This window comes from Phalacrocorax aristotelis, chromosome 9 (genome assembly GCF_949628215.1).
Source record: "Phalacrocorax aristotelis chromosome 9, bGulAri2.1, whole genome shotgun sequence".
Taxonomy (NCBI): Eukaryota; Metazoa; Chordata; class Aves; order Suliformes; family Phalacrocoracidae; genus Phalacrocorax; species Phalacrocorax aristotelis.
The window spans coordinates 12,659,454-12,683,536 of record NC_134284.1 but is presented as its reverse complement, the minus strand read 5'-3'; the positions used below and the strand labels follow the sequence as shown (position 1 = coordinate 12,683,536).

At 41.6% G+C, this 24,083-nt stretch overlaps 1 protein-coding gene across 6 annotated transcripts in view; it reads right to left on the bottom strand.

Annotated features, from left to right (window-relative positions):
• The window catches only part of TTLL5 (tubulin tyrosine ligase like 5), a 142,048-nt gene that overhangs the window by 43,261 nt on the left and 74,704 nt on the right, over positions 1-24,083 (bottom strand). For all 6 annotated transcript variants that reach the window (XM_075103527.1, XM_075103526.1, XM_075103529.1 and 3 more), the window contains one exon: positions 11,576-11,730. In XM_075103527.1, coding sequence (XP_074959628.1) covers positions 11,576-11,730 — 155 coding nt within the window. The remainder of the gene's footprint in view (positions 1-11,575; positions 11,731-24,083) is intronic.

The following is a 24,083-nucleotide window of genomic DNA, read 5'->3' as shown; positions in this document are numbered from 1 at the left end:
CTGCCTGAGTTGGAAAGCCTTTAACTGCTGTCCAAATTACCATCCATCAGAAGATATTTACAGAGAAACCAAAATCTTCAGCATCATGAGATTGTCAAAGAATCTTACACCCAAGTGTGTTTAGCAGAGCTGAGATCAAATATATTGAACAGAACACTGTTTAACAAGTTATTTCAAGTTTTTTCTAACACCATAGTTCGAGATATTAGGAAACCACCATGGGAAGCAGAAGTAACTATATCGTAAGCAGTAAGTTGTCTTTAATGAGTAGTAGAAAGTTCTCATTTGAAATTCAGAATTATTGTTTATAAGTGATAGAAGCTGTAAATCATACTTACTCATCAGTACCATGAAATACCAAAATAGGTGTCAACCCTGAGCTTCTGACTAATATAAAGAATATTATTCCATGTATGCTGTTCTGTGACTAACACCTCAGAAAAGAAAAATCCCTGAAAATGCTATATTAATTGTAAAAATAGATGTGGATCTGAAAGTTCAGTTTCTAGGAATGCCAAGCCTTCACTGTATGACTGTTACCTCCTTGTGGATCTACACTCAGTCACCAGCAGCAAAAAACCAAAATTCTTAAACTTACTCAATTTCAAGACTCAGCATCTGCAGCTTTTTAAAATGCTAAGTGAAGAGAAGCTGACACCTCTTCACTTATCAGCATCTTTATCCCAGTATCAAAAAAGAAACAGACGGTCCAGACTTGAGATTTCCTCATCCCCTTCACATAGTCTACCAAACCAAAAGTTTTCTGAGCTGAATTTTGAAGAAAACTCCATTTTCAACACTGAAGACATTCACAGCCCAACTCTGCTACATTCTTCAGAGAAGATTATAATTAATTTTTTTCAGCAACAAGCAAATAAAGAATTCTTTATCCATACAAAAGTTTAAGACCACATAAGCCACAGCCCTTTTGCTCCAAAGGGTGACTCTTGCACAGGTAAGCATCCCTGACAGACAGCTGCCAAGTAGCATGTGCAGCACTGCCAGATAACAATCATCTTAGACTAGCTTTTCAGCCAAGTCCCATGTGCCAGATAGCAGAAAAATAGAAAGGGCAATGGAAGACATTTACTGAGCCAGATGCAATCTGAAATTCAAGCAAAGAAACCATGCAACATCATGGATACCAGCAGTCGGAATATAAACAGTGTCTTTGATAAGGCGCTCTCACTTTGAAATTCCTTTTACTAAAAGTTGTTGTCTCAGGGCCAGTTTTCAGTAGACTTGGATCAGCCAGGCTGCCTTGGCCTCTCCCCACCTGGTTTGCTGTGGACAGTAATTGGATGAGAAATGTTAATAAAAGTTCAGTGAGTGCAACAGGAGAGCGTCTGGAAATTGTGGTACATTTAAGCACTACCTAGTTTTTTGGCCTTTTTTTTTTTTTTTAAAAAGAGGATATCCATCTTTCAACTATTGTTACAGAATGAAACCCTAGAAATAACTGCTTGTGGTACAGGACTCTAGATATGTTGAATTTTCCATCCTGACACTGCAAAGCCTACCTTTAACAGTGCACTTAAAAATCTTTATAATTGGCACTGGTTCTTGACAATCAAATAACCAGCTTGCTTGAGCGACCAAAATGCTTTCTTGCTCATTACCAACCAACTCCTCTTACCCAGAGCATTTTGGTTAAACTACTCACTGGCTGATAGTATACAGTGTTGAGTACAGACTAAGAAAGTATTACTAACCATGAATGTTATGCATTATAATAATTCACGCTATTCCCTAAACAAAAAGCCAGCATTCCACACTGGAGTTCTGGTTGCCCCATCTTCTTCAGATTACACTATATATATATATATATACACACTTCAGAAACCTATGAGCTAGTGAACAGAATCACCAAGCAAAGCTGTCACCACATGGGTAAGGAAGGAAAACAATCTTCCTTATCCACAAGGATAAGGAAGCTGAAATACTTCCTGACTTTTTTACGCTTTTATTCCCTCCCCCTATCTCCCCATTTTGTTAAATACTAGAGCTCTGCATGGCTCATGAACAGCTGCTGCTTGATACCTGCAGCTCAGAGAAGCCCTGGAAAATAACAGGCTGTCATGGAGCCAACAGCATACAATTACAAGCTCTTGTGTCAGCTACAAAACTTCCCCAGCCTGAAAGGTGGGGAAAATTAGGTGACAAAGCAGGATCTTCATAGGAAAGGCTGACTAACACTTTCAGCAATAGGAAATGGGTTTCTTAGTGCTTTTGGCAGGGAATTCCCATTTATATCACAGGATAAAACACCAAAACCACCATGCTCATCCTGAGCAAGCCAAGGTAAAGCATAACCTTGGGCTGGATGGAAAATGTGAATGTGCACTGGTGGTGAAAACTTCACTGTACAACGGAAGGTAGCCCCAAAACAAAGCCTAGCAGGACGGAAAACCCTTTGGCCCCCTTTTGCTACCTCCTGCTCTGGCATTCGTACTTGGTAACTGAAACCCTTAACTCATCTGAGCTTGACTCCAGGCCCTTTGGCTGCTGACTTCAGAGCTGTCCAGTGACTGCCCCACATGAGGGCTGCCTTCTGGAAAGGCTTTCAACACGTATCTCAGATAACACCCTGCTCCCAACATCTGACACTTACTGAAGTAGCAAGATAATCCTAATTCAACTTCTCTTTCTCAGCTGTACAACACCAATGTGTTCAACACAGCTGTTCAAGACCTTTGCTCTCACTGGTAACCAAACCTCCTTTCTAACACTACCCTTTAGACACCTCCATCTTCTTGAAGTGAAAAGGTATAGGGCAGACCTGGAAATCTCCAAAATATTCACAGTGAGTTCAACTTCATGCCCTGGCAAGCACAAGGCAAATGAAAGAAAGGCTGCTAACCTGTCTTGTCCTTCATAAGGCTGGCTTACAAAGGGGATTTCCATTTTTACAAAGCAGCATTCTGTTGTGTGCCTGGTAGGGAGGATAGAGAACATACAGCTTTGAGATTTCAAAGTGCCTCACTGTGACCCACAGGAATACCACAGTTCAAAGATGGGCCCATTCAATCCCTCTGTTCTTAGGCCAGATGGACCTGCCCTAAGATCAATGCCAGAAAGGACGCTCTTCTGGGAAACTTCCCAATGCCCTTCTCAGCTGCACAACTGTGAACTAATTCCAACAGCTATGGCATGGCAGCACAGCTTTCATTTCTACCTCACTACCTCCAAGACCAATCAATGGACAAAACTTGAGGTCCCTGTGTGGGGAAGAGCCAGGAACGAATATAAATATTGCTTTAAAAAATTAGGAAAGGGGAGAAACCAGACATTCGTGGGATTCCCTGACAGCTCCGTGCAAAAGGAAGGGCTGGGCTGGAAAAAACAGGGCCCCAGGTTCCTGCCAAGCTGTCTGAGGCCTGTCCTTTCCAAATAGCTCAAAGAAACAGCCAAGGCTCCCTTGTAACCCTTTCAGATCTCCTCTAGAGAGAAAGGCTGTTGTGGCCAGAGCTGCTCCCACAGAGCACCAGACTACAGGAGTCCCCTCATTACTAGAAGTCTGTAAACAGCACAGTCAATCTCCCCCATGAGAGCTACTGAAGTGAGAGCTACAGTCCCATTAACCCTCTGAACACCACTGTGGAAAGCAACTATTTTAATGGTGATTGAGAGGTTTAAATAAATGCAGAGGAAAGGGAGATCTGCTGGTCACTTTGCAACATGAAATATCTAGAACCTACACAGGATATTTCAGAGATCTAAGATCAGGGATGGCTGAGGGGAGGTTATGAGTCAAGTAGTGCAAGACACTAAAAGATTTCAACTTGTTCTATATTGAATTTGATGCTTATCAGAACAGAAAACAGCATGTGACTTCTGTCACAGCCAACAAAATCCACTGGTGGCAGCTGAAAGCAGGAAGAGGAGAGTTCACTGGTAAGGAAGGGAAAAAAAATAATTGTAGCAGCATGAATTGCCTATACCTGTTGCTCAGTTTTACATGTACTGCAATAATAAAAGAAAAACAACTGCATAATAATAAAAAATTCAGTGTTTAGCATGGTCAGAAGCCAGCAACATATTAGTGTATGTAATTTATGAGTTAGAAGACAAAGATACAATAGTGTTACTTACATAAAACCCATGTTTTACTCCTACTTGATGTACTGTTTTCATTTCTTGTCATCTCTATAAAGACAGCCAATTATTAGAGGGCTGGGAAGATTTCCATTTAGAACTTTAAAAGAATGGGACTGTTTAGTTTAGGAGAGACAAATAAGAAGGGAGATGATAGAAACATAGAGAATAAATAGCACAGAAAATAAATCAAGCATTTCTGTTTGCCGTCATGTAATAAGGGTGCAGAGACAGACTTTTGGCAAATTTGGGGAAAAAAATAAAAAAGGAAACTTCTGCATAATACGTAATTCACCTGTGGAACTCACTGCTACAGCTCAATAAGACTACAGTTTTTTCCAGAAAGTAAAGAAATATTATTAACAACAACCATACTAGGCTATGTAGAACAGAACGTATTGTGAGAACTACAAGCCAGCTGTTAACAGGTGGAGGTTAAAAGCAAGCTTCCCCTCCAGACAGGGGATTTCACTGCTGCCCATCAGAACGTTCTCTGTGCTTCTACTGAAGATGGCGGTGGTAGTTGCTGTGAAGAACAGGACGGGAGAACTAGACAGATTAGCAGCCCAGTCCAGGATGGCAAATTCTATGTTTACATTAGGGTAAGGTCAGTTTGTGGAGGCAGCTGAAATGAGAAAACCCAAAACCATTACACAGTATTGGTTTGGGGGAAGGTATGAAATCCCTGTCACTCCCCTCCACCTACCAATATGGGGTGCTTGCTGGGAATAACGGGAAATATCCTCACACCTTCTCTGAAAGGAAGTCATGCAGTCAAAGAGAAATCTGCCACCCTCAAATTTCGAGAGCTATTTGCAAAAAACCATGATCGCCAAGGCCAGCCGACACAGGTAATGCAGATGATGTGTCCCCTGTGCTCAGCTAGAGTCAGTCCAAGGGAGGCCCCAGGCCACAGCTCCAGCAAAGCCTCCCAGTAGCTGAGCAGAGAGGCCACACTCACACAAGTCCATTGGTGCCCCGCTCCGCCCTGCTGCAAGGCCCCAGCTCTCGCCTCTGGCTCACAGCCCTAGCACTGGCTCCTACGCTCTCCCTGCATGCAGCCCAAACCCCCTTCGCCTCTGGAAAGGGTCCTGCGATTAATCTCACTTATTACCTCGGAAAAGTAACAGCACAGCGGCTGCCAGCCAAGTCCGACTCAACAGCGTCTGGGGAGTCGAGGCTGCAGGGCCAGGCCTGAGGCTGTCTGGGCAAGTCACGAGCTTTCCGCCTTTCCTCTCCCGGAGGCTCCAGGCAGTCAGAGCCAAGGCCTAGCTGTGGGAAGCAGGGATCCTTCAGGACTGTGCCAACCCATGGTGCTGAGGCTCAGGGCGATTTCCGAGCAGGATGGAGAGTAATTGGACCTGCCATCACAAGTTTCTTTAGTGTGACCAAAATATATATGTAGAAAAAAATATAAGGCAAGCCGTGTATTCCTGAAGTTTAAGTCAGCGAATTCACTTCCACAGTTAACAAGTTATCACCAGTATCCTGGGAGATCTATTTTCAAATAAAAAACAAAAAGGTAAGAGGTTGCTGGGGTGGTGGAAGGCTGTTACAGGCACAAACATGCACGGACAGAGGAAGAACATGCACAAACTAGAGACAGGATGAGTTGCAAGAATGTACAGCTACCCTGGCAGTACTTCTATTTTTTGCCCACCCTCCTCAAACCTCCTCTGAGCAGAAGGTAATAATAGACCAAACCCCAAATTCAGGGCTCTCAGAAACATTGCTTCTTATGGACCGCAGGCAGAATCAGTATGACAGATCTGCCGAGGAGATGCAGACAGGGGATCAGTCACAGAAAAAAAATCACTGTACCCACCCTCAATTACTCCTCCACCTCAAATAAAGAAATTGAATTAATTAGACATTAAGGTAAAGAGAAAAGAGAAGAGGACAAGTGGTATGAGGAGCAAGGAACAGGCATGTGGCTACACTAGCACTGGACTGGACTCAGTGCTGTTGGTCTGCTGCTGCTCTGGCACTTCTGTGCTGCTTAGCTAGGGAGATGTTAAGGTCAATGCAGTTTGCTCAAACTGAACTGAAGGCCTATTGTGCAGCCTTCAGTGCCTGCTGCTTTCTCCCTTCGTTTCCTCCAGAGGCATCAGTGCAGCACAGTCCCCAAGTTAGCTTGCACCCAGATGCTGTGCAAACAAATAGGCTCTGACCACTTGGCAAGTGTGGCCCAGGACAGCAGTCAGGCAGCCTCTGCCTTGCAAGAGACAGTAGGGAGCTTGAAACAAACTATCTGGAAGAGAATAAAGTCACTATGAACTCTTAAGATGCAGAACTACAAGGCAAAACTTACATAACAAAGAGAATGAGATTTGTTCTTATAAAATCTTGGTGTTAGCTGCTGAGATCCCTGGGAATTCTCTCCCCCTTACTTCTAGCTGCAAGCCCATATGTAGTTAGCTCTTCCCCACAGGCCCTACTGCAACATCCATGCTGCTTCTGCCATGCTAAGCCCACTCTGGCCTAGCTCAGGAGCTTTGCAAAAAAGCAGGAACATCCTGTCAACTGCTCACCCTTTTATCACTATAAGAATCACCTTGTACATCTCTTGGCTATTCTAGTATTGCTCTTCTCATAGCTCTTCAGAGCCTGTCTACTCAGGGTCCAAGCCTTATTTCTTATTTTACAGTCCACACCTCCAAAATTTAAAATAAAAACTGAGGAAATAATGAAGCCACTTTCACCTTCCCTTTATGTCAAATGCAGCAAGATGCCCCTTTGACACAAAAGATCAAGACCAGTGATTCACAATTAGCCTGTGATAGTTGTCTGGGGTCTTTCTGGCAAAACTCAAATTTTCAGTGGGAATAGAGAAGCCACTTACACCAGCACAGAACAAACTCCCGAAAGACATCAGAGACTCTCCACATCCTCACAAGTCCAAAGGATATATACTTAGTATGATCAGAGCAGAACATATGAAACCTTGAACATGTAGCACATGCACACTACGTGGTAAATGAAACCAGGTTGAAGCAGTAGTAGGCACTAGGTGGGGAAGGAGGATATGAAGTATCCACTACGCAGCTGAAGCTAAGAAAGGCCAGTGATTAAAAAACAAGGTCCTGGTTTGGGAGACAGCAAAAACAGTATAAGATTGTCAGGGGACGCAGCACAGGGCTCTTAGTTGTGAGCTGTGTGTGCAAGAGTGGAGCGTACAATCTCATTTTTCTGTGTAGAATTTTGGGGAGACAAATAAATATATTTTTGCTATTAGAAAAGGCACAGGAAGCTAATGCTTTAAGTGGTACTGGATTTCCTGTACCCATATTGTTCAGCTGATTTGTACGTGAGCAGTAAATATATGCAATGTGACCCAGCAGCGTCTACTGTGTGAATGCTCTATACTGTGAATGGTCATGAAGTCTGATTCCTTCAAAAAGCTGCAGGCTTACCACACATCAGATATTTCCAGAGTTTCCAGACACGAGGCATACTGTTTGGGGTTCCTGAAAGCCTGAGATTCCAGATGTCTGGGCATCATCTCCTAGTTTCCCACCCTAATCAATACCTCCAGGCAAGGAAAAATAAAAATGAAAATACACAAAGCGGAACATGTTTGGGAATGTGGACATATGGCAAGTATATGCACACAGCCTGTGAAGCCCTGAGCAGCTTCTGCTGTTACTACTACTAGAATGACACCAAAGCAAATTAAAAACCCTTAGATCTGAAAACTGGAAAAGTCTGGTTTTATACAATTTAACCCAGATTAAACAGCCTGCCAACAAAACATCATTTCTTGATGAACCTGAGCACCTTGGCTGAAAATATGAGCTAAGAAGTATTTCGGGAACGTCAAGCAACGAGAAGAGGAGAATCCCTTGTTTCTGACTGCAGTAGCCCTCCCAGGCTGTCTGGTATAATTTGGACTGTCATTCTACCCTCTGGCTGATGACAGGGAAGCTTGCTTGCCTGCCTCCCCTAACCAAGTTAAATAAATCTGTCAGAAGATCAAAAAAAAAAAACAAACCCCAAATGCTGAGTACTTAAGAAGAGCTAGGTTGGTCTTGTTTTTAGATTTGAGAAAGATGTAACGAAAGAACAAGCAGCTAATGAAACAGAGGTCTGAGAAAACACTGACCATTTTGCTGCTGAATTCTTGCCAACTGACTGCCCATGTGGGTTCTAAAATATGAACCCGAGCAAGGATAGCTGCTGTTGAACCCAAGGTGCCCACTGAAAACAGAAATCTGTACCAGTTAGAAAGAAATCTTTCTCACCAGCTTTGGTCCAGGTCTTGGAAATTGAGTGACCTGCAGAGCCCAAGTTATTCTTTGAGGAGAAATCCACTGTCTTTTTTTAAAAAAAAAAGTGACATACCAACTGCAGATTCCAGTGCCAGAAGCTTCTAGGAACATCCTCCATCCCCACCACTAGGGATTATGCAAATATTTGCCAACAGGTACTCAAAAAGTTAGTTTAGATTCTGAATCAACAAGTTTCATTCTCTTAAACACCTGATTTTTTTACCTGTATTAGGCAACTGAGAATGCTTTCAAGAGAATGCTTTTTCAAGAGCAGTTCTAGTAAGGTCTTGGCTTCAGTGACTAGGAATTAGTTTTGCTGGATAACAGGGAATCACTTTCATATTTGTTGTCCTTAGATTACAATACTAAAATTGTGATAAAAATTATATATAGGAATCTTAAATACTACTACTACAAAACCCGTAACCACATTTAGTGCCTTTATAGCAGAATGTGAAAGGGTAACAATCTTGCCTGATGGATAGCGTGAGAAGTTGAGATGGAACAGAAATAGGGCACTGAGACAGGACAAGGGTTAAAGAAGGAAAGAATGGATTTGGCATAGCCTCAATGAGCTACAGAGAGCAACGAAGGCAGGGCTGCAGCAAATGTGGCAAAGGCTGACAGCCATATTACAGTACAGTAAGCCCATGTACAACTTGGAACATCTCACCTCTGGTTTAGCCCAGCAGGCTTCTTTGTCTGGGGTACAGTGAAAGTCTAAACCATCACTTGAGTGGGAATAGTGCCAATGCTTATAACAAGTGACCAAAAAAAAAAAATCTCAAAAGGCAGAGCAGTGCAGTTTTATAAAATAACATTTTAACATATCCAGAACTGTTTGCTTTCTCTATATTACAAACTCAAGATCTCATTTGCCTTTCGGTGAGCAGACTACTGATTTGGCACCTCATCTCATACAGCCAAAAGAATTCAACAAAAGGGAGAACTACTTTTGCAAAACATTTAGAGAAGCCAGTACTGGAAGACTGGAAATTAGAGAGGAGGAAGATTTGCCAGTAAGAACAGCCTGAATCCTATATATTGCAAGCATCAAAACAAAATTTTCAGACAAACCTCAGCAGCACTAAAATGGCTTAGATTTAGCACAGAGCCACACAAAAACTGTAAAGACTGCGTTTCAGAGGCAAATGTTTGAACTGGAGCCAAGTGCAGGCCAGATAAGAGACCCATTTGCAAAACATTTCTACCCTTGCTGAATTCTACAACTGATAGACCAGAACCTTAATGGAACAAAACAGGAAGCTTTTCTTCAGTCATTCAGCACTGAGCACAGGCTGACACCCATCAGATGACCCTCTATGAACTGCTTGCTCCAATGTAACAGATTGAGTAGCAAAACAGGCATTTACAATACAAGATAGCCATCTCCATATATCATGACCTTGATATTCCTTTTGGAATTCTCTCATTAAATAAAAGTTCACAGACCAAGTAATCCAGCACTGCCTCAAGAATCCCTTCTTTTCATTTCCAGATCTACATAAAACTTTTAACCCCCAGTATTCTGACCATTCAATACAAGCACCCATGAAGATAAAGCAATTCAATAAATGGCCTTAAGACATCTTTCTGTCTCTTATTCTGAGGATAAAAACAGAGCAACTGAAGTACTGGAAGACCAAATAGTTCATAAAAGGTTTGAAGAGGGAATCTTACACCAGCTGTGGCCAGACAATTCTGAAGTACTTTTGGATTGCTGTGCAAAACAAAACAGAATTTCTAAAGGCATTAAACTATGCATACAATGCTAGATGTAGCCTTGGAAGTGATTCATAGTCGAGTTCTGGGCATTAAATGGTGGGTTCTAGGATCTACAGGTAACATACAACTGAAATGGTTTCAGAGCAATGTGGTAATTTCAGTGACTTCTTCAGAATTCTGCAACAGAAGATTTTGACCATGAATAATCCTTTTCCAGCTATGTCTGAGTCCATGCAGAGGTACATGTGGAATTGCAAAAGGAATGGAAGCTCTAGGACAGCCTGCACTCTGCTGCTCTCTCAAACTATGTAGGAGGGGAAGGCAGTTTACACCTGTTGGATAGGTTCTTTATTTGGATTAGGTAAAAGCTTGCCTGGCTGGGCTCCAAGAGCAGAATCACCACCACCTCTCCCAATAACTCTAAACCCCAGAGGCAAACATTGTGCTGGAACAGAAACAGGCCAGGAATTCATCTCTCACATTCCTCTTCTTTAGGCAGGATGAAAAGCAGTGACTGATGAAATAAGAACAATTTTACCTAAGCTTTCCAAATCCCATTCCAATCCTCCTACTGAAGGACCTATTTGGGAAAGGATGACCATTCAGGTCACATGCCTTCTGCACTGTGTGCTTCTCTCACCTCCCTCCATTTTCCAGTAACATTCAGGCACCAATGTCAAGAGTCAGTATTTTTCTGTATACAGTGCTTTCCAGTCCTAAACTTATGTGTTGGAGAAGCTCTGCCTCATTATTCTATTTTAAAAGACAAAAGTGAGGGATTAGGCAAAGGAATAAATAATATTTACTGAAATGGCAAAGGGAGAACTCAAATCTCCAGCAGTTCTGGGCCTGTATTCAGCCTAATCTACTGCAGCAAGCGTGCCTTGCTCCTAGCTTCCAAGATCCAGAATCCTTGGGGTAAATGTTGCTGCTCTTCTAGTCCCGGGAAGAATGGTTTTACTGCAGAATCAGAGTCCTCTGCCCTGATTCCCATAAGTATATCAGCCATAAATATAAATTCCAATGTCCAAAATTAATAAAGAGCATAAAGAAGCCATCTGAAAAAATAAACTTTTATAAGTTGCTGCTCTGTGAACAATCTAAACTTGATATTGAAGGAAAAAGCATGAAAATGGGGCCTTAGTGGAGATTTCTGCAGTATCAGGTATAAGTTTGCATTCTGCATATATGTCTCAACACCAGCAAACCTGAACTTACAGATGCAGGGATGAGAAATGATCAAAGAGAAATAGGCATTTCCCTTTCACTCTACATGTTCACCCACGCCCTTATTTCACCATGAACTTGCCAGCTCTGGTAACATATCTCTATTTTCATAGGCCTAGTTTCTAGGATAGTCTTGAGAAGAACTAGTTCTAGGCCTTTAGAGAGGTTATCTTCTGAGCAAGAAGCCAAACAAATTACAAATGAGCTCCCGACTGCATTGCATTCTTCTTCAAAAAGCTGGAGCAGCAATTTTAACTTACCTGACTGCTGAAGACACAGATCTTCTGTCAGCTATATTACTGTCTGACTGAACAGCCCACAATGACCCTCTTTTGTTGAGCAGTGACCGGTACCTCTGTGGGGCAGCTGCATTCCCCTTGCTTACAGCTCCACTTGCCAAGTTCAGGTTTGTTAACTAAAGAGGCAAAAAAAAAAAAAAAAAAAGAAGGAAAAAAAGAAAAAAGACATCAGAAACAATTAAAAGCCAAGAGAAGAGCAAAAGGTGTCACTAAGTAAGCTGTATAGAGTATTTACTAAGAGAAGTAGGACTGCTAGAGAAGGGAAATCTTCAGAGGCAGAAAAAACTGTGCTAGTTGGATAAAGCAGTGAGAGAGGTGACACCAACAGCCACCATGCTTGAGATTAATTCAAGGACCAGCATTAAAACTCTAACCCTTCCATTCACAGAAGAACAAAGGATGAAAAGGACAAAGAAGGGGCAAAAATCACAAAGTAAGAAAGCAACATCGCTTTCCTGTCATGTAAAAAATTGACACTGCATGCACTCATCAAAAGCTAGAAGCTCATATTACACTGAGCAGTGGCCAGAGCATCAGCCCAGTCATTATAAGCTGTGTCACTAAGCCAGCCATGTGCATCTGTCTTCTCTACCCCTCTCCATGCATACCTACAGGCACAACCCAACAGCACATGTACCTTGGATATAAAATTCAAAACCAAACTCTTCCACATATCAAAGAAACTTCTCACCCAACCACTTCCAAACTGTTCACACAAGTAAATACACTAGTTAATGACAGCCTAAAATCATGTTAGGGGTATGTTTGTTATACCAAGCTCTAAAGAAATTATCTATATGTTTTTAAGCATATAAAACGTATTCCATTGTTTATTTCTCTGAGTATTCTTGCGTTGCTTATCTTCTTGAAAGATCAAACTCTGCAAGCAGACACTATCTGTTGGTTTATTTAAGAGAACCTAAATACATAACATAGTATCTACTACAGCAGTGTAAGTATTAGTTTACATTTGGGAAAAATAAAAAAAAACCCAAAACAAAACAAACCAAAATTTTATGAAGGTTACAAAACACTACAAAGGTTGCAAAGCTAAGATTCCCAGTCAGGCATTGCCAGAATTAAGTTATTACTATCTTTAATTACATGATCACATGCTGCTTCTTAGGAGCACAGAACAGACCTGGTTATGCACCAAGATTAAGGTCATATGGCAAGCAAGACTTCTCTGTATTGCCCTGCTCACTTTTGTGGCAACTGGAAGGCATATAGCCAATGAGAGACATAGCACACAGACAGAAAGAAAAGTCTAACAATTAGCCCTGCATCTCCTCCAGATCTCAAAGATAATGCTTATTAAGTCACTTAAGGGTGACTTAAGCATAGCTTGTGAATTCCCAGCTTTGAGGTCTTAGCAACGCTCTTTTATCAGAATTCGTGTGCAATTACTTGAATAAATACATACCAGCTTCATTTCAATACACTACACTCATACCTACAATAGACTTGTGCAGGACTGCAGACTTGGTATCCTCTGAACCCTGGAACATGAACTAACATTGCAACTGGCAACACAGTATGCTGCCACTCCTCTGTGATTTAGTAGTACAAGCATATAAGCATTTTGTGAGTTCAGAAATCTTAACTCCTATTTCAAGTTCTGGACAGGATTAAATTATAGTGGTTACTCACCAGGCTTCTTCCCACTTCTCCAAAAACAACCGCTTTCATCTCGTCTCTTCTCAGCTCTATCCATTCCCTTTCTTGCTCCTTGTCTGTGCGTCATTATTCTCACCTAGTCAGTCCCAGCTTCCACATTGTGTTCCACAAGTTGGAACACAGGAAGTTCCACTTAAACATGAGAAAAAACTTCTTCACTGTGAGGGTGCCAGAGCAGTGGCACAGGCTGCCCAGGAAGGTTGTGGAGTCTCCTTCCCTGGAGACATTCAGAACCCGCCTGGATGCAGTCCTGTGCCCCCTGCTCTAGGTGTGCCTGCTCAAGCAGGGGGAGTTGGATGAAATGATCTCCAGAGGTCCTTTCCAGGCCCTAGCATTCTGTGACTCTGTGATTTCACATGTCATTCTCCTTATTCTGCTCAGTCCAGTTTCATTCTTACATGCTTCCAGCACTCGCCTCCCCACTACTTCTGGCTCCTGAGCCACATGATTTCAGGCCTGGAACTTTCCACAGGAGCAGTTATTTGACCTGTCTTCCCACACTTTTGTTTGTAGTTCCTCTTCCAGTTGCTCACATGCCATATATCCAAGTGGTTCTAGTTTTATTCCCCTCCCCAGCCCACTCCTTTTGCCAACCTCTTTGTTCAACCAGTCCCAGAACGTGGGCTTCTCATTGGACCACATCTACCACACTGCCATTCCCTCCACTCTGTCCTTTCACCCAAATGGTTCTCAGTGTCCGCTCCCAAATTATGTCCAGGTCCAACTTTCACAACTTCCTTGTCCTAGCTGCTCACTCCTTGGCAGATTTCCCACTCATTCTACATTCAAGTTAGCTAGGCTCCCAAACTCCCCCACACCAGGTCACTGAGAACACAGGAGAATGGGGTCTCAAGCCTCAGTACTCTAGAGGTGCAAATAGAGGTGTGTGTCCAGAGAAGGACAACAAAGCTGGTGAAGGGTCTGGAGAACAAGTCTTATGAGGAGCGGCTGATGGAACTGGGATTGTTTAGCCTGGAGAAGAGGAAGCTGCAGGGAGAACTTATCACTCTCTACAACTACCTGAAAGGAGGTTGTAGTGAGGTGGGGGTCAGTCTCTTCTGCCAAGTAACTAGCGACAGGACAAGAGGAAATGGCCTCGAGTTATATCAGGGGAGGTTTAGATTGGATATAAGGAAAAATTTCTTTACTGAAAGAGTGGTCAAGCATTGGAAGAGGCTGCCCAGAGAGGTGGTGGAATCACCATCCCTGAAGGTGTTCAAAAAATGTGTAGACGTGGTGCTTTGGGACATGGTTTAGGAATCATAGAATGGTTTTGGTTGGAAGGGATTTTTAGAGGTCATCTAGTCCAACCCCTCTGCAGTGAGCAAGGACATCTTCAACTAGATCAGGTTGCTCAGAGCCCCGTCCAACCTGGCCTTGAGTGTTTCTAGGGATGGGGCATCTACCACCTCTCTGGGCAACCTGTGCCAGTGTTTCACCACCCTCATAGTAAAAAAATGTTTCCTTATATGCAGTCTAAATCCTTTAGTTTAAAACTACTACCCCTTGTCCTGTCACAACAGGCCATGCTGAAGAGGTTGCCCCCTTCTTTCCTATAGCCTCTCTTTAACTACTGGAAGCCTGCTAGAAGGTCTCCCCACAGCCTCTCTCTTCTCCAGGCTGAACAACCCCAACTCTCTCAGCCTTTCTTCACAGGAGAGGTGCTCCAGCCCTTGGATCATTTTTGTGGCCCTCCTCTGGAGCCACTCTAACAGATCCATGTCCTTTCTGTGCTGGGGGCTCCACAGCTGGATGCAGTACTCCAGGTGGGGTCTCACCACAGCAGAGTAAAGGAGGCATGATAGGGTTGGGTTGACAGTTGGACTTGATGATCCTAGATGTCTTTTCCAACCTTAATGATTCTATGATTCAATTTAGCATCCTCAGTGTGGAGGGGACCTCCAGAAAGCCGAGAAGGTCTAGCAGGTGCTGCTGAGTGTATTTCACCTGAATATAAAAAAAAATTAAAAATTCATCTGAAAGGTGAAAAACACCTTTCCAGATAGTTCTTGTGTAATCAAGCTTGGACAAAATTTTGAATTCCAAATTGCTATTCCAAAGCATGTGAGATCCCAATATTTAAAAGAGAAGTTCTGTAGATATTAAAATGCACTCAATTTTTTTTTTATCCAGCCTTGGTCTTGACTGGAACACTTTACCTTGCCTGAATTGTTCTGAAAACTGAACATTAAGCACAGAAAACATGAGTCCAAATGGATAAAGTTTCAGAACGTTACAAGCAATTTAAAACAATGTCTTACAGTGAGACATACTGGGCAAGCTTAGTAAAGGGCAATGCTACCCATCTTATACGGAAAACAGCATTAGGTGTCATTTTGGTGCCTCTACCTTGCCCTTAAATGTTGTTGTCTTCTGTGGAATTTAATTACATAAATAAAGCATTTTCATTGCAATAACAGAAAACTTCAAATTAGGTTTAGTTCTGATTGTGCCAGGCACTATACAAATACCTAACAATGACAGTTTCTGGCCACAAAGAGTTTATTGTCTGAAAAGAAGCAAGAACGGCAAACGATGCAAACAGAGGCCAACATGGTAAATAAAATAGGATATGTACAATTCTTAGCTTGTCAGCAACAGTGATCACAACTTTGCTAACATATCTAATTTGTGAAATGAAGATGACTAACTAATTCTCTCTCCTCATTATCTCAATAACAAGAACCATTTAATCTGATGAATTAGCACCTCACCCCTGCTGTATTAATGTGACATGCTTTCCTCTCTAATACTCTATCATTGTTTATTTGAAAGCTGTCTTTCTAAGCAAAGCAGGTGAACAAATAGCTTAGCATGGGTAGTAGGGCCACTTCACACATTCCAGATAGACAGGTGTTTAAACTACAGAAGGATTAAATACAGGCAAGGGATTCAGAATGAGGGAGAGAACACCAGCAAGAGTATAAGGTTTAGCTGCAGCGAGCCCACCCAGATGGGTGTTACTGCTTGTTACTGTGCCAGGCGCTGAGACATTTCAGCTGCTATAATTAGCTTGCCAGGACATTGCCTTGGTGGATTGCCGGGACACCTGCAACACATCTGTGCTCAGCAGGGTGGCTTCATTTTCTAGTCACTAGTCCTGCTGTGCACCTGATGAAACTGTATTCTTCCCTTTACGGAGTCAAATACTTAGCAGCAAATCAATTGTTACTTTGGCTTAAAATAAGATAATGCACCTGGACCAAAGCAGATACCAAAATCTCCATAAAGAATAGCTTGCAGCTTCAGAAATTGTGGTAGTGGGGAAAAAAAAACCCAAGCAAACAAAAAAACACAACAAAAACCCAAAACACCCCACCTCACCCCCACCAAAAAAATCCCCAAAACTAAGAAAGTCAGGCTAGTGGGGCTCAACAGTGAAGGTGGCTATTGGTGTGGATCTACAAGAATAAAGATAGTTTTCACATTAGGTTGTATCAAGATGGGTTCAAACTCTCCTTGGTAACATTCCTGTTCTTCACCAGCAGTGAGGCACTTCAGAACATTTTTGCTGACACTGACAATATGACAGGAGACCTGTGCGTGCTACACTGCACGCTTCAAGCATCCCTGTTTTCAAACATCTCTCCTCACATCAATATGTTCTCTGTGTAGTCTGTAAAAGGCAAGATAATACACACCTGATATATCTCATGATAAAATGATTCGTAAAGTTTTGCCACAATTTTTAAACTGCTGGGGACAGCAAAATGGTCACAAGGTGAAAGGAACATGTTGAGTGAAGAACACAGTGGGATAGTGAATCCCAAAGAGCTCTCACGGAAGGAGGACAACCCACTTGACGTACTTTTATTTATTATCTAACATCAAGAAATAGGGGAGAGAAGAACATGGGGGTTGCCACAGCCCTACTGATAACTAGAGCTTTGTGTTAGAAAACCTAACAGCACATATTTGTACTGTTATACTTAGCTTGATACAATGCTAAGAAGCCAAAAGACACATCATTGTATAATGCCAAAATACTTTTTTCTTTTTTTTTTAATTTTTGAGCATTACAAGGTAAGTTACTGGCTGCAATACACTTGCCTTCTTGACAGCACATAAGCTTAAAAGAAATAGTGTCTAGAGTCTTGCTTTACTGAGACAAATTTATTTCTGAATAAATTGAAGATTGAAAGCAAGGCCACAACACAGAAAGATACCCAAAAGTACTAGATTGAGGGTTTTGTTTTTGTTAATCTGCTTTATAATTTAAATAGTAAATATGGAATTTTCAAATACAGATAGGAAGAAAGAAAATTCCAGGATGGAATTTGTTTCTAACGAATAGCATCCTACAGACAAAGACCCATTGTATAGTACCTTTAAGAAATCACAAGCAAGAGTCAGAAGAGGAATTTAGTATCCTTCACATTTCTGATCTACATTATACTATTCGTTCAATAATTTCCCATTATCATATTCAAGAACCTTTTTTCTATAATACAGTATTTTCATTTTCATCTTGTCTAATATAAGCTAAAGCAGCAAATGTTAACAAAGGTCCAAAATTAAAAATCAGTGCTGCAGATCAACCTCCACAGATTCAGAAAAAGCCTCCTAACAGCCTGAGTGTTTTTCTTGCTAGTTTGCAGGAGTCAATCAGGGTGAACAGGGATACATCATCACTAGAAGTTGTTACTCTGCCCCTCTTGGCAGAGTGGTAAAGTGACTTAAATTTTCATTACCGACATCCTGAACAGCAGAACCTGAGTTTTGCTAGTCAATGTCTTACAACACTGAGCAAGCAATGCACTACAAAAAACGCCTACTTCACACTCCTCAGTTGGCAGTTTTAGTATTTTTCTGCCACAGGCCAGCCATATCCTGTTGCCTAAAAAGTGCTGGGGACTGGAGATCTACAAAGTCTAAAGACCACTTCTCTCACTTGGAGCCACACTTGCATCCTCTCCAGTTCACACATCTCACGTTGCCATTTGGATCTTTCTGACTGATGAGCAGGAAAAGGGATTCAGAGTTCGAGACGTACTTCAAAGATCAAGACCAACAGATACACCAAAAGAATGCAGTCATCATAGGCCTACTTTATTGTCTCTTCCAAAGAAACCTTCAGTATGATAAAAAGTTCACTGTCCGAAACAGGAGGGAGGAGACCTAATGCCACATAGTCTTCAGCACAATGTATCCTATCAACAAGTTTCAAAGCTATACATGAACATGAACAGTTCACTGAGAAACCTTTTCTTTTAAAGACAGATTGGACAACGATCATAGTAAGACACATAAGATCACTACTCTGCTACCTTATGACCAGACCAGAATCTTTAGGTTTTGATGCCTCAGACAGGACAGGATGACACTATATCATAAGCTCAAAGAAGGAAGCGTTCCACTAGGAAACTGAAAATGTGCAAAATGTCTCATCATTTGTAGTATCTTCTCCTTTGTCTTTTGATCTATTTTTTTCCCATGTGCTCAGTTTGACTCCTTCAAGACCCTTCAGTCAATCCCTAAGTTTCCATTTTATTACTTACCATTCATCCAGCAATGCCATCTTTATCCAATGGCTTGTAAAAGAAATGTTTCTATTCTTCCATTACCTGGCTTCCATAGTCACTGAATTTTCACCTGCCAACCCTTCCTTAGACATGCACACCCCTCAGGCTTTCAAGACCAGTGCAATATTTATATTCTTGGGAACAGAGGGGAAGAGCCATGTAAAAAATAAAAAATAATTTTTCTGCAGTCTTTCAGTTATATTTTTCCTTCTTTCAGCCTTCAGAGATGACTATGACTAGGTGCTACAACAGTACAAATATTCAGTGTTAATCTGCTCTCTCCCCAGTCTGTGTGTTGCATTTTCTTGGCTTTACCACAGAGCTCCCACGTACATCTGTGATCTAGCACAGGCTAGCATGACTTGGCATAACAGAGCACCCAGGTCTTCCAGTACTATTGGAAATAGTCTGCCTGCCTTGCCTTCCTTGCATTGGGATACTGAAATCCAACAGGCCATCTCAGTATGGGTAACACCACAGGCTCTTAACCTGCCTCTTTCCTTAAGAGGCAAAGGAAACCCCAAACCACAGGATCTCTTAACATACACACACACACACATTCACTGTCTGAATAGTGACACAAAATATACCTACTACAAATTCCTTGAAGAAACCATCTAATATAGATTTTTCTAAGGCCACCTTTTTGTTACCCAGGCCAGCTTACTAATCAAACCCCATACTACAACACCTTCATTTTATGTAAAGATTTGAATTTGCAGGAGAAACCAGCAAGAAGAAGGGAAGAACTGGGGCTAACAGGCTGGGAAGTGTGAAATCTGTGTGTGTACCAAGGCTGATCTGGCCAAAGGCCTGTGACATTCCTTCTCTGCTTGTGGAGCTTACCAGCTTACAGGATATACATATGCATAGAGAGCACAAGTGTTCCAGTCTCCAGAAAATGTTCCAGACAAAGACCTGCCAGAGACATTCCTGGGAAACCTGACAAATTTGCAGATTCCTTTGTAGTGCCTCCAGTGTATGCATCCATTTAACAATGAAAAAATACCCCAAGTTAATGCTGCTGCTGTGGATGGCTGAACTCCCCTCTTCCTTCTCCTGAAAAAGTGAGGCTTTCATTAGACACTCTCTGCCTCAAAACTTCCCAGTGGGAGTGGATTTTGATAAGGCACAGTCCTGCCAAATGTTTGATGGGAAAGATTACACCCTGATCATAACATGAGTTCTAGCTGCTTAGCCTGGCCCATTTGGTGACTCTCTGCAGATCTGCAGATGTTGCTGCATCATAACAAAAGCCTCTGCTCCTATTCCCTTTGGAGCCTCAGAGCAGGAGGGGTTCAATTCAAGCACTGCAGAAACTACACTGACATTTTCACTTCCTCAACCTCTGCTGAGACCAGTTATATTACTGCTGATGCTACAAATCGGTAGTATTGAAAGTAATTCCAGCTCCTGTGTGAGCAGCCTGGGGATGAGGAGGAGACAGGGTCCTGAAACAGTGCAAAGCTGTGTGAAAAAGGAAAGAAAAATATCCCTCAGGCTTTATCTCCTGGCTTCTTGCTCCTCTTCCTAGTTACAAGTGAGATGCCTTTTTCCTTTACACTTCCCTTCCTCTCCATCAGTGGAAGGGTAAAAGCCAACCAAATGGTTACATACCAAAAATAAATCTGATTAAGACTCAGATAAAGTGGGTTGAGTCAAAGCAAGGGATTAACACTGAAAACAACCCTTTTGTGGTGAAAATATCCCCGCAAAATTTCTGCAAATATTTGCTGCACCCTGAGTTTAATGGGCTTTTTGCAGTCACCGTGTTGCGCTGCTCAGATCTAGAACTGAAAGAGCTGATGCCCACTGGGACCCATACAATGTGTTTTGGCACACTGGCAGTTTGCTTTGCAGCACTTTTTCTCTGCTGAGAACAAGGCAGGCCAGGGTACCACGCTGCGTAACAGACAGGTAACTGAGGAGTGTGGGTTCAAATATTGTTGTAGCTGATGTTAAGCTGAAGCTCGCTATTTTGGGATTCCTGTGTCATATTATTCCCACAAGGTCACTCTGGGGCACTGTAAAGTGCCCATTCCAATTCCTCCTCACTCCCTGTCCTAAAGTTTAGTAAACGCATTTGCTTCTTGCTAATTTCCACCTTCTGTCCAAACAAAAAATGTAGAATGAGAGAAGTGCCCCATCCTCCTGTGGATCCGTCAGCATGTTTGCAGGAATCCTGGCTGCTGGATCTTGGGCACTGGCTGGCTACATAGCAGAGATGGAGGCAGCTCAGTATAGCCGTTGCCTGGGTGGTCTGATGTTATCCCTGTGATTAAACTCCCTGGCTAGAAGATTTGGACCTATTCCTAATAATGGCTGGGTTCTGAAATCTCACACTCTCCCTCACAGAGAGGGGCAGAGCTCCGACCAGGCTTCCCCTCCTCCTTCTCTTCCTCCTCCTCCTCCTGGTGAAGCTCGCCAATTCAACCCATTCTTCAGTTCACTATCATTAATAACTACAAAGTACTACAGTCTGGTAGATATCAATTGCAGCCTCCTACACCAGTCAGTGATAGGGACCTCATGCAGATCCAGCAGAAAGAAAACCTTTTTACCTCACAGCACATTTCAGAGGAGTAGCATGCTATACACATAGGAAAAAAACCACATACATATCCAGGATCGAGCCACCTGGCTCTGGATTTACACACATGCTGTGCATTTTCACGTCCTCCCTGTAGGAAGTGCCACAACACAAGCACACGGAAATATTTTATGCTAAACACACGTGAAATAAAGACTTTAGGATTAACACCTGATAAGGAACACAGCAGAGAGAAAAGAAGCCTCCATTATTTTGGTCACAGCCCTCATCCACCTATCCACCAGGAAAGGCCGATGGCTAACAGTAGGTACAGATGAAGAAAACCCTCTTAGTTCAGCTGTCCAGAAGTAACATAGTAGCCAGTAAGGTCCCTATACCACAAATCAAGGCAAGAAAGGCAATTAAGTCCTTATACAATGAAAGGGGCTTACTGAACTGTAACTTCAGGCTTCAATCCCCATCTCACCACCAATGTATCTGCCTTGATTCTCCAATTACCATCTTAGGCTCATGCTAGGCAATGGGCAAACTAAACAAGAAAATTTCAGGACAATTGAAAAATTTAGTTCAGTATCATTAACACACTGACAACACTACTGGTGAACCACTACGCTACACATACTGACAAAGACATTATCACTCTGTAAAAATAATTAGCAATCATTTGCATGCCATCACTAGGGAAATCGCTAATTTGAGATACTGATTTCCTTACAAGTGTCTCAGTAACCCACTTATCATAAAGGAAATATTTAGCTTGACTGCAGTAAAGCTACGTAGCAAAGAACAGGTCCTAAGTATGGAAGCAGCAGTATAGGACACATCCCTCAGAATTAAAGACAAAAGGTCAGTTCAGATCAATGGCCCAGCAAACTCACTATCCTGCCTAACATATTTCAGAAGATGAATGAAATTTTAGTGTCCATGCATCTAACTAAAAAAATTTACCGATAAGGAAAATTATATTATTTCTGTATGTCAAAACCTAGGGATCTATCATTTGCAAAATGCTCATAATTCTGTCTAACTATGGCCTGTTAAGCTTTCTGCCGTAATGGTATTTTGTTGCAGGAAGTTTCGGAAGCTAACTATATTCTGCAAAAGGAACTATTCATTTTTATTGATTTTTCCTCTGATGTCTTCCTACTAAACTGAATATCCCCTTCTTATTATGAGAAACATGAATAAAAGCAACTTTATTTACCTTGTCACCCACTGCTCTGTATAATTCCTTCATACCCACCTCCTCCCAAAACAAACTTAATATTTTCACTTCCTCATTAAAAAATGCATTTTGCAGTTAATTGTTGTAGTCCCTCATCTGTGAATCCCATTTATTTTTCCTGAATTCACTTTAGGAATGGCAACTAGAACTGAAAACAGTTTTTCAAGGAAGGGCACATAATTGATTCCTTACATAAATGCATGCTACTTCCTATCCTGTTCCTTAAACAAGTTAATAATTTTTGTTTTTTGCCTTTACCGCTTGACATTGAACAGCTACCTCCACCGAGCTTTCCAGAACAAAACTAATTTTTTCTACCCTAAATGATTAAAGCTTATTAAGTCATTAAAAATATTGCTTGTCATGTAATCAGTTATTTGTAAACACTGAACTGCATCTGCCATTATCTTGCCCAGTTAATGCAGTTGTTAAATTTCTCTTAGCTTTTCTCATAATAACCAAAAAAGAATACAGACGTACTGACAAATTACCAGGAGGTAGGCTCAAGTTTAAGTTTACAGCACACACACAACCTCGCAGTAATTTAACATCTGGACACTTGTAGCCCACGTTACACTGAAGGCAACAAGGAGTTATCTCATGTTATAAACATGAGCTGCACAAGCATGTGATCACATGGATGAACACTAATCTACTGTAAATTCACACCCCATATTACATTGCAATAACTTGCTTTTATATTCATTCTTTAGGTTATAACATGCCAGTCATTATGAAACTCCTCCATTCAAATCTTTAATTTCACACTCCATGTGCATCCTGTATTCTGCATCTTCGGTTATCCACTTGCTGTATAGCAAACTGACCAGTTATTCTTTTGTTTGCTTTCTGCCAGTTTTCAACTTCACCTCTCACCCTAGAGATACCTGACTTGCTTAACAGTCCTTGCTGAGAGCTTGTCAAAAATTTTTTTGAAAGTCTGAACAAGAACCAGTTCCACCAGATGCTATTTTTCTCAGTTCAAAGAATTCTAATAGATCAAGACATGGGTTGGGCATTTTGGGTTTTTTTCTGGTCTGAATTATGTTTACCTGAGTGAATTAAAAATCCATTTTAATTTCAGTTTAATATATATCTGCTAGTGGAGCAAGACTCATTGCTTTAATTTACAGTAAACTTGAGGGTCCTTATTACAGATAAGAACATTTGTTGTTTTTCTGTCCTCTATACCAGTTTTACCCCTGACCTCACCTTTCAGTAGAAACTTTGTCACTTCACTGTTGCATTTCTGAACTCCTAAATGTACACCATCCAGCCACAGAAGTCTCATAAAACATTTTTTGCCTATATTTTTTCTCCTTGGAGCTTAACTTCATTACCTGGAAATAAAATGTATCTCCTCTGTATCTACTATAGTGAAAAATAATGCAAAATAAATTATTTAATACCTCTAATACCCATATCCTCCAAAATTTGTTTCTACAGACCTAGACTGTACCCCCACTGAATTAATAAATTAACCTATCAATGGCA